Source organism: Meriones unguiculatus, chromosome 19, assembly GCF_030254825.1.
Source record: "Meriones unguiculatus strain TT.TT164.6M chromosome 19, Bangor_MerUng_6.1, whole genome shotgun sequence".
In the NCBI taxonomy this organism is placed as follows: domain Eukaryota; kingdom Metazoa; phylum Chordata; class Mammalia; order Rodentia; family Muridae; genus Meriones; species Meriones unguiculatus.
This window is the reverse complement of record NC_083366.1, coordinates 56,831,803-56,852,507: the sequence shown is the minus strand read 5'-3', so window position 1 is coordinate 56,852,507 and position 20,705 is coordinate 56,831,803. Positions and strand designations below refer to the sequence as shown.

At 42.5% G+C, this 20,705-nt stretch overlaps 1 protein-coding gene across 3 annotated transcripts in view; it reads right to left on the bottom strand.

Annotated features, from left to right (window-relative positions):
- Tmem170b (transmembrane protein 170B) overlaps window positions 1-17,603 on the bottom strand; it is a 39,662-nt gene extending 22,059 nt beyond the window's left edge. For 2 of the 3 annotated variants that reach the window (XM_060372708.1, XM_060372709.1), the window contains exon 1: window positions 17,472-17,603. In XM_060372708.1, the coding sequence (XP_060228691.1) occupies window positions 17,472-17,568 (97 nt within the window). In that variant the 5' untranslated portion in view covers window positions 17,569-17,603. The remainder of the gene's footprint in view (window positions 1-17,471) is intronic. The other variant, XM_060372710.1, reaches the window with a different exon arrangement.
- Window positions 17,604-20,705: the final 3,102 nt, after the last annotated feature.

Genomic DNA, 20,705 nt, shown 5'->3' with positions numbered 1-20,705 from the left:
ATAATCAAGGGAAAAGGTACTTCCATATCATGGTCATGCTGGAACAAACAGCTTCAACTATAATAAGCTGCAAAAGGCAAACGGATGGACATCGGAAGAGGGAGAAAACAGGGAAAAGGACATGAACCACCACAGAGGGCCTCTGAAAGACTCTACCCAGCACAGTATTGAAGCAGATGCTGAGACTCATAGGCAAACTTCGGGCAGAGTTCGGGGAATCTTATGAAAGAAGGGGGGGATGAAAGACCTAGAGAGGACAGGAGCTCCACAAGGAGTGCACGAATCAAGAAAACTGGGCACAGGGGTCTTTTCTGAGACTGATACACCATCCAAGGACCATGCATGGAGATAACCCCTGCACAGATGTAGCCCATGGCAGCTCAATTTCCAAGTGGGTTTCTTAGTAAAGGGAACAGGGGCTGTCTCTGACATGAACTCAGTGGCTGGCTCTTGGATCACCTTCCCCTGAGGGGGAAATCAACCTTACCAGGCCTCAGAAGAAGACAATGCAGATAGTACTGATGAGACCTGATAGTCTAGGGTCAGATGGAAGGGGAGGAGGACCTTCCCTATCAGTAGACTGGGGGAGGGACATGGGAGGAGAAGAGGGAAGGAGGGTGGAATTAGAAGGGGATGAGAGAGGGGCTACAGCTGGGATACAAAGTGAATAAATTATAATAGATAAAAATTAAAAAATTTTAAAAAGAATTCAAAACTTTAACTAGTTCAGCAGATATCTGTATATTAAAGAATACATTCTCAAAGTGAACCCAACAGAATGTGAATGTGAGGAAGGGGGTTAGTGTCACCAAGAAGTGCCTTCCACATTCTACTCTGGGCAAGCACAGTCTCATGGTGGTCACAAACTCTGCAGTAACAGAAGCCAACAAAAGCCTGTATGCCCAGCCCACTTAGGAAAGCTGAACAGACTTTCCTCCCCCTAAAGGCCTCTTCCATGTCCTTGTAATACAAAAGGGAATAATTCTTAATGTAGTTAATACACACACATAACATAAAAGTGGAATTATTTACCCAAGGAATATACCACTTCTAGACAGTAAATGTACTTACTAAGGAAAAGGGAATTTTAAGCTCAAAGTTTCATAAACATCTAAAATATCAAAAGAACAATACATCCTCAAGAAGTCCTGACCAGCCCAGAGTTAAGTTACCTCCCTCTGAGCAATCTACCCCAAAATTAAGTTTATTTTCATGACTCCTTTTACCTTCTCTTAATTATACTATCCTATTCATCTTAGAAAACACTGGCCTCTGTTGTTATTATTTAGTTAGGTTAGACTGAGAGTTACTACTACTGTTTTTAATTTCCTGACATTTCAACATGTCCTTCATGGGAGAGAGGGCCTCCTGAGGTCTTGGTCACTCTGAGCAAGCAAAGTAAGCCTGTCTGAGGACCCACTCCCCAGGGGCAATCACGGGAAACCTTTAATTGGCTCAAGTGAGGAGAACTGTAGGACCTCAATAACAGGTGCCCACAGCCCTGAGGAAGAATGAGAACCAAGAGGGGACTCTCAGAGCCATTTCCTCATTTGTTGCTTCCATCAAACAATATAGCTCTAGAATGTACTCAATTGGAAAAGTTGTCTCTGAGTAATTGTAATAAAACCTCATACTAGTTAAAAAATATTCTGCTCTGATATTCTATGCAGTAAATGGAACTGAAAGCACTACATCTCATTTTCAGGCAAATGCAAACCCATCATATCATGATGTCCTCCTGTGGTCTTGAACCTATCATGCATGGCTCCTGAGATTGAACTGACTGGGGTCATGAAAGAAAAAAAGAACAGAAAAGCACACGGATACACAGAAAAACAGAGATTGGGTAGACTAGTCTCTCTGATGGAGAAGGCACAGTACCCAGGAGCTCAGCATATTTATTACATAGAGTTGAACAGGAACCCATGGTTACTGCATACAGATAAACCAGGAAGAAGGTTTAGTTAATCTCAGTAGAGACAGTCGTCAGGATGCAAATGTTAGGGGTCAGGAAAGCTAGGATGAACGCTTTCTGCACGTAAGATCAACATTCACGCTTGGACCAGAGTAAGGCTTTGCTAACTGTAAGCCTCACCTGAAGGAAGGCTTGCCAATTTCCAGTGGGCCTGAGTGAGGCTTTGGTCCTTGACATGGGTGGCTCATGTTAAAAACACACACTCACTCAGGACTTCACACACTCAGCTTCCTCTGTTCCCCACAGTCTTAACACACCTGAAAACTTGATGTTTTAGGTCTGATACCAACTTCTCAAACAGAAGCTGAGATCATTAAGAACACGGAGCATGTTGAAAACCACAGCAAAGCTGCATGGCAGTCTATAAAGCCCACAAATCCATCAATGGTAGAACCAGGCTTAACTATGCATTGCAAAATAGGTATCAAAGCCTGATCAGAATGTTCACCAACAATTTTCAAATATCCAACAACTGGCTAACAGGCAGTATCCATAATACTAAAATCCCCTATTTTCCTTCCCAAGCCTAACCAAATCTGGACTTGATGTGTGAACACTGACCTGAACCACTATGCTGTATCAGAGGCCACTGACAGCAATGTCTGTCTCTCTCAGAGACAGGAAAGTGTAGCTATGAAGCAGGAGAATTGAGAGAACTGAAGGCAACTGTTTAGGCTACACAGCTAAAATGAACATGAAGAGCTGCCACGCCCACCCCACCCTTACTTCTGTCTACCCATCTCCCACCAAGCTCCTCCACCTAAGCAATAAAGGAAGGAGCCACATAAGATGACACTGCTAGTGCTACACAAAATAGAACACAAATGGCTAAAAAAGACACAAGGTAAACACTTTGAAGTGTTTCACCCAAATAATTTTCCAAACTCACTGGAAGAGACAAGTCTTCTCCCAGAATACAGCACAGCCATCTTAGTCATTGGCCATGGGCAGGGCTATCCATAATCTCTCTCTTAAACTAATTTCATCTGGATCACTGCAGTGTGTTCGCTTACAGTGTGTTTGAGATCTGAGAGAATTTTAATGTAGTCCAGTTTCTAAACAATACTAGAAATAGCTCTGCTCCCATCTGTAACACCCATCAGTCCTGGTTACCAAGTCACTCATTATCTTCTATGCTTTTGTTCTCAATCTGAACAAACAGGGTTTATAACAAATTAATCTCCTGAGACATCTAGAAAACACTGAGTAAAAACATCAAGAAGAGCAAACGTTCGATTACCCTGCTTGTTAGAAACCAACCAAGGACTTAATATCTGAGACAGGATGGAGGACAGGTAAAGGTAACAGTATTTCAGAGCCTTCACTATTGAACACAGTCTAAAATACTTCTGAATATTTGCACTGAAAATACAGTTTCTTAAAAATTAGGCTTTATTATATTGCTTAATTCATCAAAGGAGATAAAATACTCTAATAAGCTAATGGCTGCTGCCAAGAATTACCTAAAATGCAACTTATTCCCTAGAGGTAAGACCTAATCAATTATGTTTCTATCAAATCCTTCTAGTAGTCATATTGTGCAACACAGATGGAAACCACTATAGCAGGCTACTATGACATAAGCAATGTTTATTTAAATATTCTAGTATAAGACTAAGACTCTGGTTAGACACACATTAAATATTTAGCCTCAAAAAGCAAACAACCGGACTGGAGCAGTGGCTCAGCTGTTAAGACTGCTTACCACACATGCAGACCTGAGTTTAGATCCCAGAGCACATGCTGCGTGGGAGGCACCTGCCTATAACCCCAGGTTTTAGGGAAGGGCAGAGACAGGAAAATGGCCATATCTTACTGGCCTCTAGACAAGCTGAGAAAACACAGGGTTTCTCCCAGTTCAGGGAGAAACTCTGCCCTCAAAGAAACAGTGACAGAGGAAGGCATTCGATGTCATCTATGGCACCTATGCATGAGCAAGCTTGAATTCCCTCAACACACACATATGTGGATATACTCACACACCTATACTCGCATAAACACACACAAATAGTAACTAACCTTTCTAATAGTCATTAGCAAACAGATACAAAAAATCACTATTTGACATACTCTATGCCTCAAATGAAAAATCTGACAGCTATAAAAGACCACATTTGGGGACTGTTCATAATTTTCTACTTTATGTAAGTAGTTTGTGTAATATTTTTAAATAATCTGTGTTAAAATAAGGTGATTACCAGGTGTTTTTTTTTTTTATTCCAGAGAATCTAAACATGTCAAAATTGTTCCTACTTCATTGCTAACTGCAGAAACTTCTGATCGTGTAATGTACTGATTACACTATGGAATACAATGCATTTATAATTGGCAGGGCCACTTATATTTGGGCCAATAAATAAATACAGTCTATGAGCCATATCTCCTCCACACTGAACAATCTATGACTAAAACTGGTTGTACATTTAAAGAAGATTTTTAAAAACCCAAGGAACAAAAAAAAAAAAAAAATCTCCTAACAAATTCTGTATGAACACTGGCATATAGCTCAGATACCCATGGGTACTCTCATGCTACACTGGCAGACTGAGTAATTATGACACAGAAAAAATGACTCACCAAATCAAAAAGTTTAGTAAATTCACTACTTACAGAATATAAGGATTTTTGCTTTAGAGCAGTGGTTCTCAACCCCTTGGTTTACTCCTTTGGGAGTCATAAGACCCTTTCACATGGGTCACCTAAGACCATTTGAAAACACAAATATTTACATTATAATTCCTAACAGCAGCAGTATTACAGTTACGAAGTAGTAATGAAAATGAATTCTCTGGTTGGGGTCACCGTAACATGAGGAACTGTATTAAAAGCTGCGTCATTAGGAAGGTTGAGAGCCACTGCTGTGGAGGACAGTGGAGTTTTGTGGTCATTTGGTGCTGCAGGCTTAACTTAGGGTTTGTGCCTTGTACAGGCCAATCACATACTGGCACTAGTATTTTTCTAATGTTTTTCAGGTGATTTTCATATACAGTCAAGCATCATCCCTCAGAAATGATGTTCAAATCACAAAACTGTACATAACTGCACAAACTTTGTTGTGATTAAAGCCAAAAACTGTTGGGAGATGTGTGCATTGAAGACAAAGCAGGTAGGGATTGGTGTGTTACAGATTCTAAAGGACGTGCACTTTACTGTAAAGGTAGAAAGTTTTGGGCATCCAACTGAAGATTTCATTTTTAAATTGTGGATACTTTTATATGTTTATAGAATATATATGATAACATTCACTTCCATTACCCTCAATCATCCCCCCTCTCCTGCTGACTGTCCTTCCCAATTATTCCCTCTACCATTCTCATGACTTTCTCCCTTCCTCCTTCCCTCCCTAATCCCCCACTTCAGTGTGTATGTGCAGGAGAGGGAAGGTGGATTGTGGACACAGTCCCTGTGTGTTCACCATTGCAATGGCCCTGCCATATCTTGGACCTACTGCAGAGATTAAACATAAAAGTTATATAACCAAATTCAACTTTTAAAAACATTACTCTGCGAGATACAAGAAACTGAGACTGGAGCAGATGGGCAATTGTGAGATGATGTCAGGAGTCCAAAGAAAGTTAAGGCCTGAACTTAGATACTAGCCTTAAGGCTGAAAACAACAACAAACAAAAAACCTTGAGAAATATTTAGGAGGATCACTGGTCTAGCCTGGATAAGGGACGAAAGAGATATTCTATCTGGCCTCCTGGATTTCTAGAAAGGATTAGTAGATAGATAAGAACATATGGTTTACACACATGGAAAAAGCATGTTTGGTCTATCTACAATACTATCCAAATGTTAGTGAGAGATGAGGAATAAAGTAACTAAATGCTACACAGAAAAACCATCTCTTGAAAAATCAAAATTAAATAAACAAACAAAAAGAAACTATATGCAGGAAAAAGTCATAGATAAAATAGATATCACCTATAGCTTTATATGGCTTTATTGAGTTTATGTATTACATTTTCCCCAAATGTAGCATCTGTTTTGTCATACTTTAAAATCCATGTTTACTCAAACAGTAAATGTGAATCAGAATTTAGGATACAGAAAGCTACAAGAATGATCATTCCTCCTTAACAGATACAAAATCAGAACTTCTCCTTAGCTCATGAGGAGGGTATTAGGCAACAGTCAAAAGACATCCCCACCCCCATAGATGGGCACCACCTAAATAAGAAGAAACCAGATCAGCGGGCAAACTGTCAGCTAAGTAAAATGACACAGTGAGAAATACAGGCATGTTGTTCTCTCATGGGTGTGCCCTAGGAAGACTGGGTGGGTTTTCTAGCAGGAGGCTAGAAAAGCCACCTGGTGATAGAGATGGTGTCCTCCAGATAGGTGGAGATAGCAGCCTGCCTGCTGCCTCTAGGAATCCTTCTACACAGAGCAAACACTTTCTGGGGAGGGCAGTAAATCTTGTTACTCTTCAGAGACAAATAAAAATATACTGCTGCTTTAGTATAGGCAAGGGCAGGTCAAATGACCCTCAGGGGAGAAGAAGACTCTCTTCAAACCAAGGGTCCCACTCCAAGTAGGGGTCCATTACTGCTGAAGGCACTGGAAACTCCCTACCCAAGACCAAGCATAGACAAAAGGCAGGAATGCTAGGATGGTTCTAACCCAAATCCCCAGTATACCAAGCATGACAAAAATCCCCACAGTGAGCCTAGTACTGAGCCACAAGCAACAACTTGTGGGCAAGTGCATGAGGGAACCCCACCACAGGCAGTCATCCAGATGTGACTGAAAGGTGGCAATAGAGCACTAACCTGAGACCAGCCCTTTGGCACCCAGGTCCCACCTCTAAGGTAAGACAACAGCAGCAACCTCCAGAGAATGTGAAGCATGTGGTACAGCAAGGGTAACCACAGCAACAGCCAAACTCAAATCCAGCTCAACCAAACCTGGATCACTGCTGTCTTTTCCAGGAGTAAAGTTTACACCCAACAACAAAAAACGGAGATAAACTAAAAACAGGAAAAACCCACTGTGGAGAAATACAGCTGTCAACAAAACCTGACCAAGATGGCACAGTCGACAAATCCACCAGGCAGGGAATTTTAAGAGCTAAATGGAAACTCTTAGCTTTAAAAGGAAACATTATGATACTGAACAAAACACATTAGATAGAAAAAAACTCTGTCAATGGTCTCATCAAGAGACTTGGGGCAGCTGGGCAAAGATATTATTAAAACTAAAACTGAAAAGAAAAAATATAGTAGAAAAAGAAGAATGCATCCAAGAGTTACAGAGCTCCTTCAAATAACTTATGTAATTGGCATCCCAGAAGAGACAACAGGGAAAAAAGATTGGAAGATCTAGTGCCCAAAATTTTCCAGAAATAAAAGACATGCCACAAATTCAAGATTCTCAGAATCCAAAACCAGACAAATGGTATCCCCTCCACAGCAAAAGAAAACACCTGAAACCAACTATGGAAAAGCACCACACACATGCAGACACAGTGTGAAACAATTGACAAGCAAGGTAAAGCCCTGAGGCTTCCTGGAGGGGAGACACTCCACAAGCACTTGACCGGAAGCCAGTGTTACCCTCAGGAAAACCTAAGGGAGTAAGGCAGGCAGATAACTGTATCAGCAAAAATGTCTTCAAAGTCACAATGACTTTCTTTCTTCTTTCTTTCTTTCTTACTTTCTTTCTTTCTCGTTCTTTCTTTTCTTAATTCCTTTTTCCCTTCCTTTTCTCCTTCCTTCCTTACTTTTTTCCTTTTCTTTTTGGAAAGAAATTTAGAACCAGCTGCCAGCATTCCTATGCCAAAAACATTAAAGGAAGTTCTTTGGCCAATGGCATCATAAGACAGAAGCACCACTATCATGAACAAATAAGTGACAAGATTGAATAAGTACAAAGAAGTACAAACACAACTCTTTTTTTTTTAATCACTCAAGATGAATTCCTGTCTCCACCCACTTAAAACTTCCTTTAACGTACAAACCTACTTAGATCTCTAATAGTTCTCTGGTTTTGCTTCTTAAAAAAACAAAAAATACTAATTTTTAAAGTCAATTCTACAGCTGCTTAACATACTGCCTTTTAAAGTTTATGGCAATACTGTTTATTACTCACTTAGGCTAAATTACCCTCTTGCTTGCTAATTATATAATTTCAACATCGTAAATTACAATATGTAGTAATGAACAGAAAAAGGAAATCTTTAGAAAAACAGGTTTTTTTTTCATTTTTAATACTTTCACTTGCTTTAAAATGTTAAAGTGATTTAAAATACCTTAAAAACTGCTCTACATTAAAGCAACAGCAGACTCTCCATATACTGACTACTCATCCAGAAAAGTATATGGAATAATTATTTAAATGTCTGAATCTGTTATGAAGGTAGATAGATCAACTATAAAATACTTTAATGCTATCACTTATATGCCCTCAATCTACTTAAATTATATATGTGATGCTTAAAAAAAGTAGTAACATTAACACACAATTTTTTAACAATCAGACACTGACCTAAAAGCGATCTTAGCAATGGCTAATATTTTTCAGTCTTATCATATAGTGTTACTTATATTCAAAACTAAAAGAAACTTTTTATATCAACAGCATAATTTCTAATGAAACTCCTCACATGACATGTTCCTCAAATTAAATGTAAGGCTACATAATGAACAGCAGACCTGGAGCTAAGCCCACAAGGAGAGAAACTCAGCATGCACTTTAAGTCTGAGAGTAGAGACACTGGGGTCCATGCAGGCAGCTAGGTCATGTCCTGACAACACAACAGTCATTTCCGAACTAGGAGAAGCTACAGATACTAAGCTCAGGTTTCAAACCAAGGCGCAGTAGAGACTTAGTTCAGTCTGGAGAGCTACGAAGCTGTCATCAGACAGCAAAGGTTTTTCCTAGTTCCAGCTCTTATCCTAGAAGAGAGTGCACTAAAAGGCTGAAGAAGAGCTACTTAAAAATGATGCAATTCAAAGATTAATACGACACTTATATACAGGTGAAATTTGGTTTTCTAGACCCCTAATAAATTTTTCTGGGGCTTGAGAGATGGCTCAGTGGTTAAGACCAAGTGGTTAAGACCACTGACCGCTGGTCCAGAGGACCCAGGTTCAATTCCCAGCACCCACAAGGAAGCTCACAACTGTCTGTAACTCCAAGGTCCGATACCTTCACACAGACACACATGCAGGCTAAACATCAATGCACATAAAATAAAAATAAATTAATTTTTTTTCCTGAACTTTCCTTTAAACTCTTTAAAATTTTTAAGTCAGTTTTCCCTTAATATCTAATTATATCCTCCTCCTCATCATCACCTTGTTTTGTTTTGTTAAACAGAGTCTCTCTACACAACTCTGGCTGTCCTGGAATTTACTATGTAGATGAAGCTGGCCTTGAACTCACAGAGATTAGCCTGGAGTTAAAGGCATGGAAGTGCATGCCTGGATCAATATGAAAATTGACACTAGTGTTATAGGTAAGGAAAGTCAGGATTGGATGAATCAAGCTTGCCTAAAGTAAGACAGCTTGTGGACAGAGATGGCTCTGTGCTTAAGAGCACTTGTTTCTCTTGCTGAGGGCTTGGGTTTGCCTACCAGCACCAACGTGATGGTTCACAACCATCTCTAAGTCCAGCTTTGGGGATCCAATGGTCTCTTCTAACCTCGCCACAGACACTGGGCACACACATGGTACACATACATGTATGCAGGCAAGACTCTCATACACAGAAAAACAAACACATCTAAAGAAAAGCAAGAAAGCAAGACAGCTGACTAGTAGCAGCTAAGGATAAAATCCAGTTTCTTGACACAAATTCTTTTGCTTGTGACTCCACAGTCAGACATAAATCTAGAGGAACCACAGTTAGTTTGGTGTCAGGGAGGTTCCAGTAACTTAAATTTTATGTAAGTATTTACAGATACTTTAGATATTTAATTCTTCTATATACTTTGGATTTAATAAAACTACATGACATGAAATTTTTAAATATTCTACATGAAGAGGGATCATTCATTATGGCTAATGATCATATAAATGAAATAGTAATAGAAATTATACTGTCCTCTAATGTTAAGGCAGTCACTTTGGAGAGCCAGCTATCTTTACCCGTTGCAAGTGAGCTGTCAGATGGAGGCTGTCTGCCGTCACGCTGTATCTGCCACATTAACTTCCATCATGTGTTACAGCACAGCTAAAAAGCCATCCCCAAATTTCTTAGTAATTTTAAAGCAAACATTCCCGTTTGCTGAGCACACAATGACAGGACTAAAGTTGGTTGAAAATCCTTGAAGACCCACACTTTATACATAGGACTGGGTCCTCCCAACTGTACAACCAGCCCCAGTGGTTCCCAGGGGCAGCAGATTTACAACTACGTCAGCCTGAAGTTGTGCACACCGGAGGGATGAGAGAGTCTGAGGATGGAAACCTAGTTCCCTATTATTGCTTGAAAAACAACAACAACACACCCTTTGTTCAACACACATATCCACGGCATCACTCCCATCAGCACAGTGTACCTGGCTATTCTATAAGCAGCTGTCCGTTCCTCGCTTCCTACCATCACACACTCAAGTTCATTCTCCACTCTCCAGTTTTCTTCAAAATCCTACTCCTTGTCCCTCCCAAAGTCAACAAGCCACAAAGAAGCACTTCTGAGAGTTTCCAGCTTCACTGTTTATTGGCATGGACCACAACGGCCAGCCTGGGGCTCACAGTTGAGTCCAGGATCAGCTCCTGAAGGGGCTTTGCACTGCTACTCTGTATCACTCTATATGTCAAGGAGCTCTGCTTCTTGACATCTTCTGCTTCTCTGAGACTGCATGGCCTTGCCCTCGTGCTGAAACCAGTCCTCCCTCTCAAGGCTTCTTTCCCTTTCCCCACACCTATTTAAGTGTTCAAGCTAGCTTCTAGCAGGATCCCAGCTGTCCAGCCAAACCTGCTTTTGTTTTTCCTTCCACAGTAGATAGGAGCTGGTCAGCGTGACCAACGGAATATAGCACAACTATACAACAACACGGACTCTGTGGATTCCACTGGGTCCAACTCCTTCCATCTTTTTGTAGGGAAAACAATTGTGAACAGTTCCACCAAAGCCCTCCTGCCACCTGCTCCGTGAATGTGTTTGTGCAATCTCTCTCTCTGGACCCAAGGCAGGCCCAGCTGACAGGTGGATGAGAGCATCCAAAAGCAGCATTATTCCTGAACAGCTGAACCCGTGACATGTTCCTTGTTCTTAGCTACGAAATTTGAGAGTAACTGAGCATTAGCAAGTAGTTTACATTTGTAAGCTAATCCTCACTGCCAAAGAAGCCTGCAAGGATGGTCACCACATGCTATTTATGGCCATGTCTGCGACAGCTTCAGGCCCAGGCAGTTACTCAGTGTTTGCTGGACAGCAACGATTCTTCAAGTCCTGATCTGCATGCTCTGTAAGCAGGGGCAAATGTCTCCATGACTGTGTCATCATTTTAAAGATGGAGTTAATGGTGCCTACCACAGGGAATATTGTGAGAATCAACAGAAACCACATGAAATGTTCTTAGAGCCACGTCCTGCTCACTGAAAGGCTTGGGAAAATGTTATATCCTACAGGTAATATTTCCAACATGGACATTCCCCATAATTAAACTAAAATGAGAAACACATTGTTTTGTATAAGGATGATATGAGCCATGGCAAATTATGAAAAAAAAAGAGAAAAATCAATGTACTCTCAAGTACACAGCACAGCACCTCAAGGGAAGGGCGACACTAGAGCGTGTTAGTAAGCTCCTCATGTCTCCACAGTCCCCTCCCAGAAGGCATACTCCATCTTCCTTAAGTGCTACAAGAAGTACATATGTGCTCCTAGGTTACATTCTACAGTTTATATCACAGCACAGGCATCAAGACTCAGGTAAAACCTGGCTTTTCCTACTTTCATAAAATTTAGGGGGAAGTTACTTTAAGTTGAATCTACTTAGTTCAAGGTCACCAAATGAAATTGATACTCTAATGCGACCTCTTAAATGTGTTGCTGCCACCACTGTGTAGTCTATGATTAAATGTTATTGCTTAAACAAGGCCATTAAAAACATAATTAGCCTATCACACCTTATATAATCATACACGGTAAAATAACAAGTTACATAGTCAGTAATTACACGGAGACACGAGTGCGATGTTCTCTGTAGTTCTGGCACGCCAAGGTGCTGAGTAGCCGTGTTTAGGATTTCCCTCCGGTAGCTACCGAGGGTCAGAGCTGAACTCTCAGGGCCTGCCTCTCACACCTGACCTTTTTATTCTAGCTTCCTGCCCTGAGCCCAATTCCCTTCCTTTTCAGTTTGGGGTTCCTAAAACAGTTACTAGATACAAAACTTCTGACCTGTCTTCATAATTATCTCACTGTCTTGGTCACAAAAGAAAGCAAAGATAAAAGAAATTATATTTGTAGTTTGTTAAAGAGACAAAAAGCATAACCTACATAATCTTAAAATGAATCCTCAGTACTCCAGAACAGGGGCTTACATGCAGCTCCAGTGCAAATGAAGTAAGAGACCTCTGACAGTAAGCCTGATCTGTCAAAGCCTCCGGTGCCTGCTGTCAAACACACTGGTGGACCTTGTAGAATGATGCACGCCACAAAGCACAATCCCACCCGTACTTACTGATCTGTGCTATACCACAAGAGTAAGAAACGCTAATCACGTGTTTAAGAAATAGTCAAGTATGGGATCTGACCATTCCAAAAAGCAGAGTGTATGATTAAAGCTGCAGTCCCGATCGTTTCTGAGTCCACTTTCTACATATACGCACCTCAGGAAGGGGCATAACCTGGCGGTGAACACAGAGACACAGCAAGGGAGGCACAGCTATATGAAACAGCAATCGAGGCGCCGACTGCGCCACCATGCATAAGCAACTTCTCCCTTTTTGCCTGATGGCAAAACAGTTTATCAATTACAAAATGCTAGACAGAAACTATAATAGCAGGTGCATGAATATTCTAAAAGCAAATAAACATAGAGAAATAGAGACCCCAAGTTATCAGTGGTTCAACTTTCAGATTTTGAACTTTACCATGTGGTAAGCCTATGCCCACACAATGACTCTGCTGTGCGCCGTGTGTATGATAAACGAGATGCTTCATTAGGTGACTTCTGGTCAACCAGCGGCTACTCTAGCTCATTAAAGTAGGTCAGGCTATGTGTATGTGTCGGTTTGGGTAATATAGATATAGTAAACACATTTTCTACTCATAAAAAATTTTGCAATGGGTTTATCAGATAATAAGCACATCATAATTTGAGGAACAGCTCTACCTATATATACATGCATGCACACGATGAATGGTGTATATATGTAGACCATACATATGTGTGTGTGTCTGTGTGTGTATAAAGCTTTTATCTTTCATTATATATTGGACCTCAGACTCTCAACACTTATTACCTATAAACAGAAGGAGGGGTGCACTTGCCCCCACATTTTCTGCTGTCCAAGAGAGAGTGGACAAACCTAACATACTTTCTTTTCTTCCAGGGCCCAACATCCCCTTTCAAACACTAACCCCACTATGGTTGGCCAGCAGTTTAAGGACCTGCCTTTTCTGAAGGAAAAATTCTTCTCTAATTCCTTAGTAACCAAATTTGGATCAGAATACAAATTGAGAGCCAAAACAGTTAAAGAAAACAAAATAAAGCAAAAGGATACAGCTAACTATTGGTAATTTAAAAACCATCAAGTTACAAAGCTGAAAAGGTAGACACAGTATGGCTCCCACTTCAGACCAAGGGGTAGGAATTTAGAACACATTCATAGAAAAAGGTACTTGTGAATGAAGAAAAGATGGCATTCATCTCTCCAACAGGCTTAAAAAAACATATCACATATTCAGGGTTAAACAAAGAAGGAATCAAAAATTACATCCCAGTAAAAGGGACAGACACACAGGATTTCAGAATGGCCTGTTCTCAGAATCCTCATGAGTGTCTCCAAAACAGAAACAGTAAACAGCTAACCAAGCCTGAGCGGAGATGGAGAATACAATAAACATGGGCTAATAACTTTTATAAAACAATAGCCACTCAAAATGTTCGAAAGCATTGTGTTTTCAAAAATATCTAACATTTTTCCAGCTTCTTTTATTTAGTGGACAAATTAGTCAACCATCATTCAGGATCTCAGTTTCTGTGGCTTCAGCTTCCTGCATTACCAACCATCTGAAAATATTAAATGGAAAATTGTAGGAACAAACAACTCATACTTTTTAAACTGCTGTCCATTCTGAATGGAATCTTATGCTGTTCTCTCACTCAAATCAAGAATCATCTCTGTGGAGGGTATACAAATCCATCTCCCTTATCAGACTGACTGTTAGCTATCAGACAGGTTGCCTCAGTAGTGCAATGCTTATGTTCAAAGAGCCCATTGTTTTACCTAATAGCACCAGAGTGCAGCAGTCATGATGCAGGGAATTTCGTTACAGTGTAGAGGTGAAATTTTTCTGCCTGTATTGTGTTACTGTTAAGCATCTTATTGCATCTAACAGAAACTGAACCTTATCATAAGTATGTGTGTTCAGGACTAGATACCAGCTGTGGTTTCAGGTGGCCATGGGATGAGTGTGTGTGTGTGTGATGTACTGGAATCTACTGGAGATTCCTTTACATATCCTCAGGCTGGGACAAATATGTGCCAGGCTAATCTTAAGTATCTAAGATTTACTAGCTCTCAGACTGCTTGCCTTAAGTAGCTATGTGGGGCAGAGAGGACAGGGGTGGAACTAAAAGTCAAGACAAGCTCTGGCCCTCCCTACCACTAAACAGCTCTCACCACTGGCTGCTAAAGAGTGACAGAGTGGTATTTCAGAGATCTAAAACTAAGCAGTTCCTGCTCTAGGCTAGGATGCTTCCGGTACTCCTTGAGTTAAGCTTATTCCTATCAAAGTAGCACATATATAAGACTGATTTCCAAAGCTCAGTCTTGCCTCTTGGGTAAAATCCTAAGAAAAGAGTAACATCACACTTCTAGTCTGTACAAAGAACAGAAATGAGAGCACACTTCCTTTTTATTTGGTATTTAATTAGTCCAAATCCCCAAAACCCAGACTACTGTAATGCCTTCAGCCATAATACAAAATAGCCTGGTTTCATACTAGGTTCTTTTTTACTATCTGTTTCACTTACCAGTTTGCTATATGTCAAACAGTACATGTTATGATCTGAGAAAATATAAGGATTTCCTCACATGTTAGCTACCAAACAGAAGCTTGCTTTCTGCTTCAATGTTGGCAAAGTGAAGATAAACTCTCAAAAACTGTTGAAAATATAAAATAAAGAACATGGAAGCCAGCATCCAGCACAAAATACAAAACGCATTCGATATGTATTTGCCTATCTTCCAAGTTTGGCAGATGACTGTCTACAAACATTGCCTAAGCACCCGTTGCACTTTAATGGTACATTTAATCCAAGAGACCGAGATGACATACAACGCAGCGGCATGTTTAAATCCTGCCTTTGGTATTATTTCACACGCTCTCTTCAATAAGCATGGATTCAGTACTTACTACATGCCAGATTACACTAGGACTTGAGAATTCAGAATGAGCAAGCCTTACACTCAAAACTCTCAAGTTAGACGAGACAGAATTATAATGCAATTAAAAACCAAAGTATGTACAAAGAGCAGGAGTAGCAGGATGAAGCAGGAAATGCACCCTTGCTTGACAGAGCAAGGAGGATGAAGCTGAGCAAAAAGCTGTGCAAAGGTAAAGGGAAGATGCTCTGGAGGCAGGCTTGCTCAGAGGCCCCATTTGCTCACTGTACAACTTAGGGAAGTTTAAATAGCCTGAATTGCTTTGTATATATTATATACTTTGCAGACTTAGAGAAAGTAACACAAAGGAGGCACTCAATACATGGTGGCTTCTTGTCTTGTCTTGGGAGCTGTGCTTGCTTGCTTGTTTTGAACAGATTAAGAAGTATGTGGCACGGCAGAGAGCATTTCTTCACGAAGCATCAAGCTACATATGGGACTGCTCTGTGCAGGACGCAAGGCACTGCTGGCCACCACTTTCTGTAAGCAATTGTTAGGCTCACATAACTGGAGCTCTCCAGGATTGCTATCTGCTATTACTAACCAAACGGGTGACTTAAAGTGCCGAAAAGCCATCATGACAATGATCTTCAGTGTTTTAAATATTGTTCAATCTTGCAAACAGGCCCACTACATTTACTTACTCACTTACTTACTGTAAGACTCACCTGACTAACTTTCTGTCAAATTCCTTGAAGAGCCAAGCTAGTCATGAACATAGCAATATATATTCTTACTAAGTTTTTATCATTATACTTTAATAAACAATTCATACTTTGGAAACATGAAACTGTACATAAATACACACCAGGTCATAAGTGAAACGAAAGAGTCTATCTTGAAATGATCTGTATGTGGTCTTAAATTTTCAGAACTATAAACATGCAATCAAGAGTCTGCTGGCACCAGAGTCCCCTTTAACTGTGTAGTTTCCATAAATAAAGAATTAAGCACCCTGAAATTTATCCTGCTGGTACATAATCCCCTTATATTTTCCTCTTTGAACATGTGCATCCTCCATCATGGCAGATTTTACCTATGAATATATGTGTACTATATGCTATTAATTTGTTATCACCCAGATTTTGAAATGATGTTCAACTGGAGTTAAGACTTTTAAAGAAATGAATTTTTGTTTGGGGTTTCTGTTGCTGTTTCGGGAAAGCAGTTGTTTTTTTTGTTGCCGTTTCAGAAGAGTAGCCACTCCAGACTCCAACTGTTAACCCTGTCGCTGTCCAGTCATTATTACTCTTTAGAAGCTATTTTTAAAACTCGGAGCTCAAGAGTATAAGCACTTCCACACTGAGAAAACCAGACGTTTCTTCAGAAAGCAAACCTACAGACTGGATGAAAGTAGTATGTGTACGAAGGCACACTCTGACAACCACAAACGGATGCTGTAACGTAGCTAAGCCCAGTTCCCAATCACCTTGACTAAGTGAAGTGATAGACGGAATTCTCAAATGTCAGACCCAGCAACTTGAGGCCAGAAGGAGACCGACAAACAAAAGGAAATAGGAGAGGAGACAGACAACTGTTTCGACTGCTCTAGAGCTTGGCCCAGCCCCTGACCCACTGTAATCTACTTAGTCATCTCTCTCTACAAAAAAGAAAGAAAGAAAGGACTGGTCAGTCCACCGTGATCCGCGCGAGCAGGCAATCCAAGTGCTGCCTTTGGTTTGAGATCTGTCAGCAAGAAAAAGGGCCAAACCAGGAGAGAAGGAATAAAAAGGGTCGAAACTGCAAGAAGCGATGTGTGTGCGCGCACAGAGGTGGGAGGGGGCTGATGACAGGAGCACGAACTGTGTCCAGCCTGGGCACCGGCGCGAGTCGCGCGTGCTCCAGCGGCCGGCACCGGGCCGAGGGTGCGAACGCCCGGAACACCCGTGGAGTGGGACCCCACCGCTCCCCCCGCCCCGCGCATTACCCGTGAGGTTCCTCAGCACCGTGCCATGGGCCCAGAGGCTCAGGACCTGCTGCACCGACAGGTTGATCATCGAGTGGTCGGCGCCCTCCGCCCTCATCGTCCCCGCGGGGCGGCAGCGGGGCGCTCCGGGGGGCGCCGCTCGGCGGGTGTCGCAGGCAGCGTCCTCCCCGCCGGGGAGACATCGAGGAGCGCGGGCGGGCGAGGCCTGGGCCGCGGGAGGCACAGCCGCTCCCGCTCAGGGCCCGCGTCGCGCCGCGGGGGCCCGCCACGCCACGAGGCCCGGGTCACGCCGTGAGGCCCGCGCGGACCGGCAGCCGGCGGGGACAGGCCGCGGGACGAGGCTCATCGCGGGGACGCGCGACGAGGCAGCGGCGCCCGGCCGCGGCACTGGCCGCCCGCCTGCCGCCCGCTCGGCCTTCGGGTCGCCGACGCTCGAGGAGCCGCCCCCTCCGCCCGCGACAGCTCCGGGGCGCGCGCATGCGCGTGCCCGCGCCCCAGCCCCGCCTCCCCCGGGCGAGGGGCTGCGCACGCGCACTGCCCCCGCTCCGCGCGCGCCCGCCCGCTTTCGGCGGCCTGGAGCTCCGGGCGGCCGTAAGCTCCGGGAGTCCGCCCGCAGTGGGGCGGAGGGAGCGCCGCTACGTCACTGGCGCCACCGCCGGGCTTCGCTGCTGATTGGCTGCTCCGAGGGACCAGCCTCCACGCCCCTCGCCCCCTCCGGACTGACTGCGCGTCCCCGGAGACCAAGGAGCCGGCGAGCTGGGCGGGGCTGAGAGCACCGCGCGTGGGGTGGGGATGCTGCCAGGTTTTTGGAGACGGTGCTTCGCGGCTCCGAATCCTTCCCTCTCTCTCCGTGAGCGCGTGTGCGAGCAACTTTTTGCCAAGGTGCAAACGCCGACGTTCAGTTGTTTTTTATTTGCGGGGTTTTCTGAGAGTGAGTCCAGTGACCTGGATACGTCTCTTCCTTTGCTAAATCCACTAAAACAGAAATAGATCCTCTTTGTCATTTCAGCCAGCCTTCCTGCCGGCAGTACGAACTTGAACTCCTGTGGCTGCAGGATCTGAAATCACTTACTGACGCAAGGCCCGGCAGGTGTCTGGATCCTCCTGGCCAAGGTTGGCTCTAGCTCTTCTTCCTGAAAGGATTCTTTTCATCTAAAATTTTGGAACTGTTACCACACATGCTTCTCCAGCGCTTAAACTAAATCAGCCCCCTCGCCGTGTCCATCAAATTCAAGGTCAGCCTCAGAAGCATCTCAATGAGTCCAGTTATGCTGGTTACATTCTCCTTTGAAGTTTGAAACCTTTCGATTTGAAAAATAAAAAATTCGGGTTTGCAAAACGTAAGCCCTAGTCACCCCACCCACGCCCGTCACCCAGCTTCATCTTTTTTTTCAAACTCCCTGCTGATAAAGTTTACAGAGGGAAGTGAAGAAACCATAGCTGAATCAATCGGGTGCATTTGCCCAGACACTAAAGGATCGAGTTGCCTAAATATTGTTGGTCTTGGTGAGCACTTAAAAAATGACAATAATGTATACGCAGGTCGGAGCTCACTGCTCCCTCTCTAGCATTAAGGTTCAGAATGGGAAGTTACCTAATGGTGCTTTGAAGGGACTTGACATTCTTAGGGAGTATGACCACATTCAGTGAAAGACTTAGAGCCAAGTCTTTGAGGAACTTCTTAAACTCTCTGTCATAAGCTTATAAAATGAACCAGAAATCCTGCTTAAGTAGCCAAAGAAGAGGTGTTTGCAATAACCACAGAAAAATTACTCATGCTAATGAAGGTTTGTGGTTGCCTTAACTACACAGTAGTCCCTTTTGTATCAGCAGCAATCATCCTATGACTAGGCTGCCAGGAAAAAAAAAAAGTGTTCCCCTAGTTGGAAATAGTTGCAAGATCAGCTAGAGTTCACCAAAGACTGTATAGCAAAAAGTACAGAGCAAGCAGTTTGAAGCTCCTTTTCTACAGGCATCCATGGAATGTTCCAGACGCTTGGTGCTGGTAGGCTGGTTGACTGCTTGAGTGGCAGTCCTTCTGCTCCAGGCTGACAGGGCAACAAGGGAGAGAGGACACGTGCCAAATGGTCAAATTAACCCATCCCCAACATCTTTAGTTAGTACATGAATGTTGGAGAGAAAGCCCACAATAAGAAATTGCCATCAACACTAATAGTGTTCTTAATGTGTTTTAACAGCACTTTAACAATATCCAACACCTGCCTGTCACTTCGGGGAAAGGCAGCTCCTTCTCATCTGCCTCACTCACATGACCCTGCCCAACACAAGTGTTTTTCCTCCAGCAACTGTTTACTGCTTACATAACCTCAGGAAAGTTATGCAAGACTTCTAACTCTGTTGTGAGTTCTTGCAACTTTGTTGTGACTGCCCCTACTTCCATCCAAGGAGAAGTGTTCCCATCTAAAGGAAATACCTATACAACATTTGAGGTTGGTTCTGTGATTGTTTCTGATAACGTCTACCACCATGACTGTTAAAACAATCCAGATGAGAGTTTCACTCCAAACAATCTAAAAATCACACATTCCCACTTCCTCATAACTATTCTTTTTTTTTTCTTCTTCTCCCTATTATAGCACAGTAGACTGGATATTTTGTCTGCTCTTGAAGTTCAAGTGTCTGGGTTCTAACCCTAATGTGACTGCATTAGCCAATGTGAACATTTAATTACAATGGAGACTTTTGATAGCAAACATCTACTTATATTTTGCTACTTTAAAAACTGTAGGATAGTTGTGTGCCTCAAAACGCTCACCATATGAAATGTGTACACTGAAAAGTGTCCTCCTCCTACCGCTGCTCCCAACTGCTCACTGTTCCTCGGCCAAACAGTCACAAAGTTTTTCTGACTCATTCCCAGTTGTTAGCCAGGTTAGGTATCATCAACTCCAGCAAAAGATGAAAAAAATCAGCATATTTAAGCTTCATCTTTTTGTCATTTCCTTCCCCCATTCTGTGCAAAGAATGGATCTGCCCTCAGATGCATACATAGACCTGACAACCTGAACCTAAACATGGGCCATGCCATGTATTGAATGTTTGTATCTCTCCAAATTGATACACATTCTCAAATTATTAGGAGATCAAGACAGTAGAAGCCTTGTGGATGAGATTGATGCCTTTATTTGAAAAGATGAGCTCCAGATGGTTCCTCCTCTTTGTAAGATGCATCAATAAGGTGCTTATCCACAACCCAGAAAAGGACCCTCAACA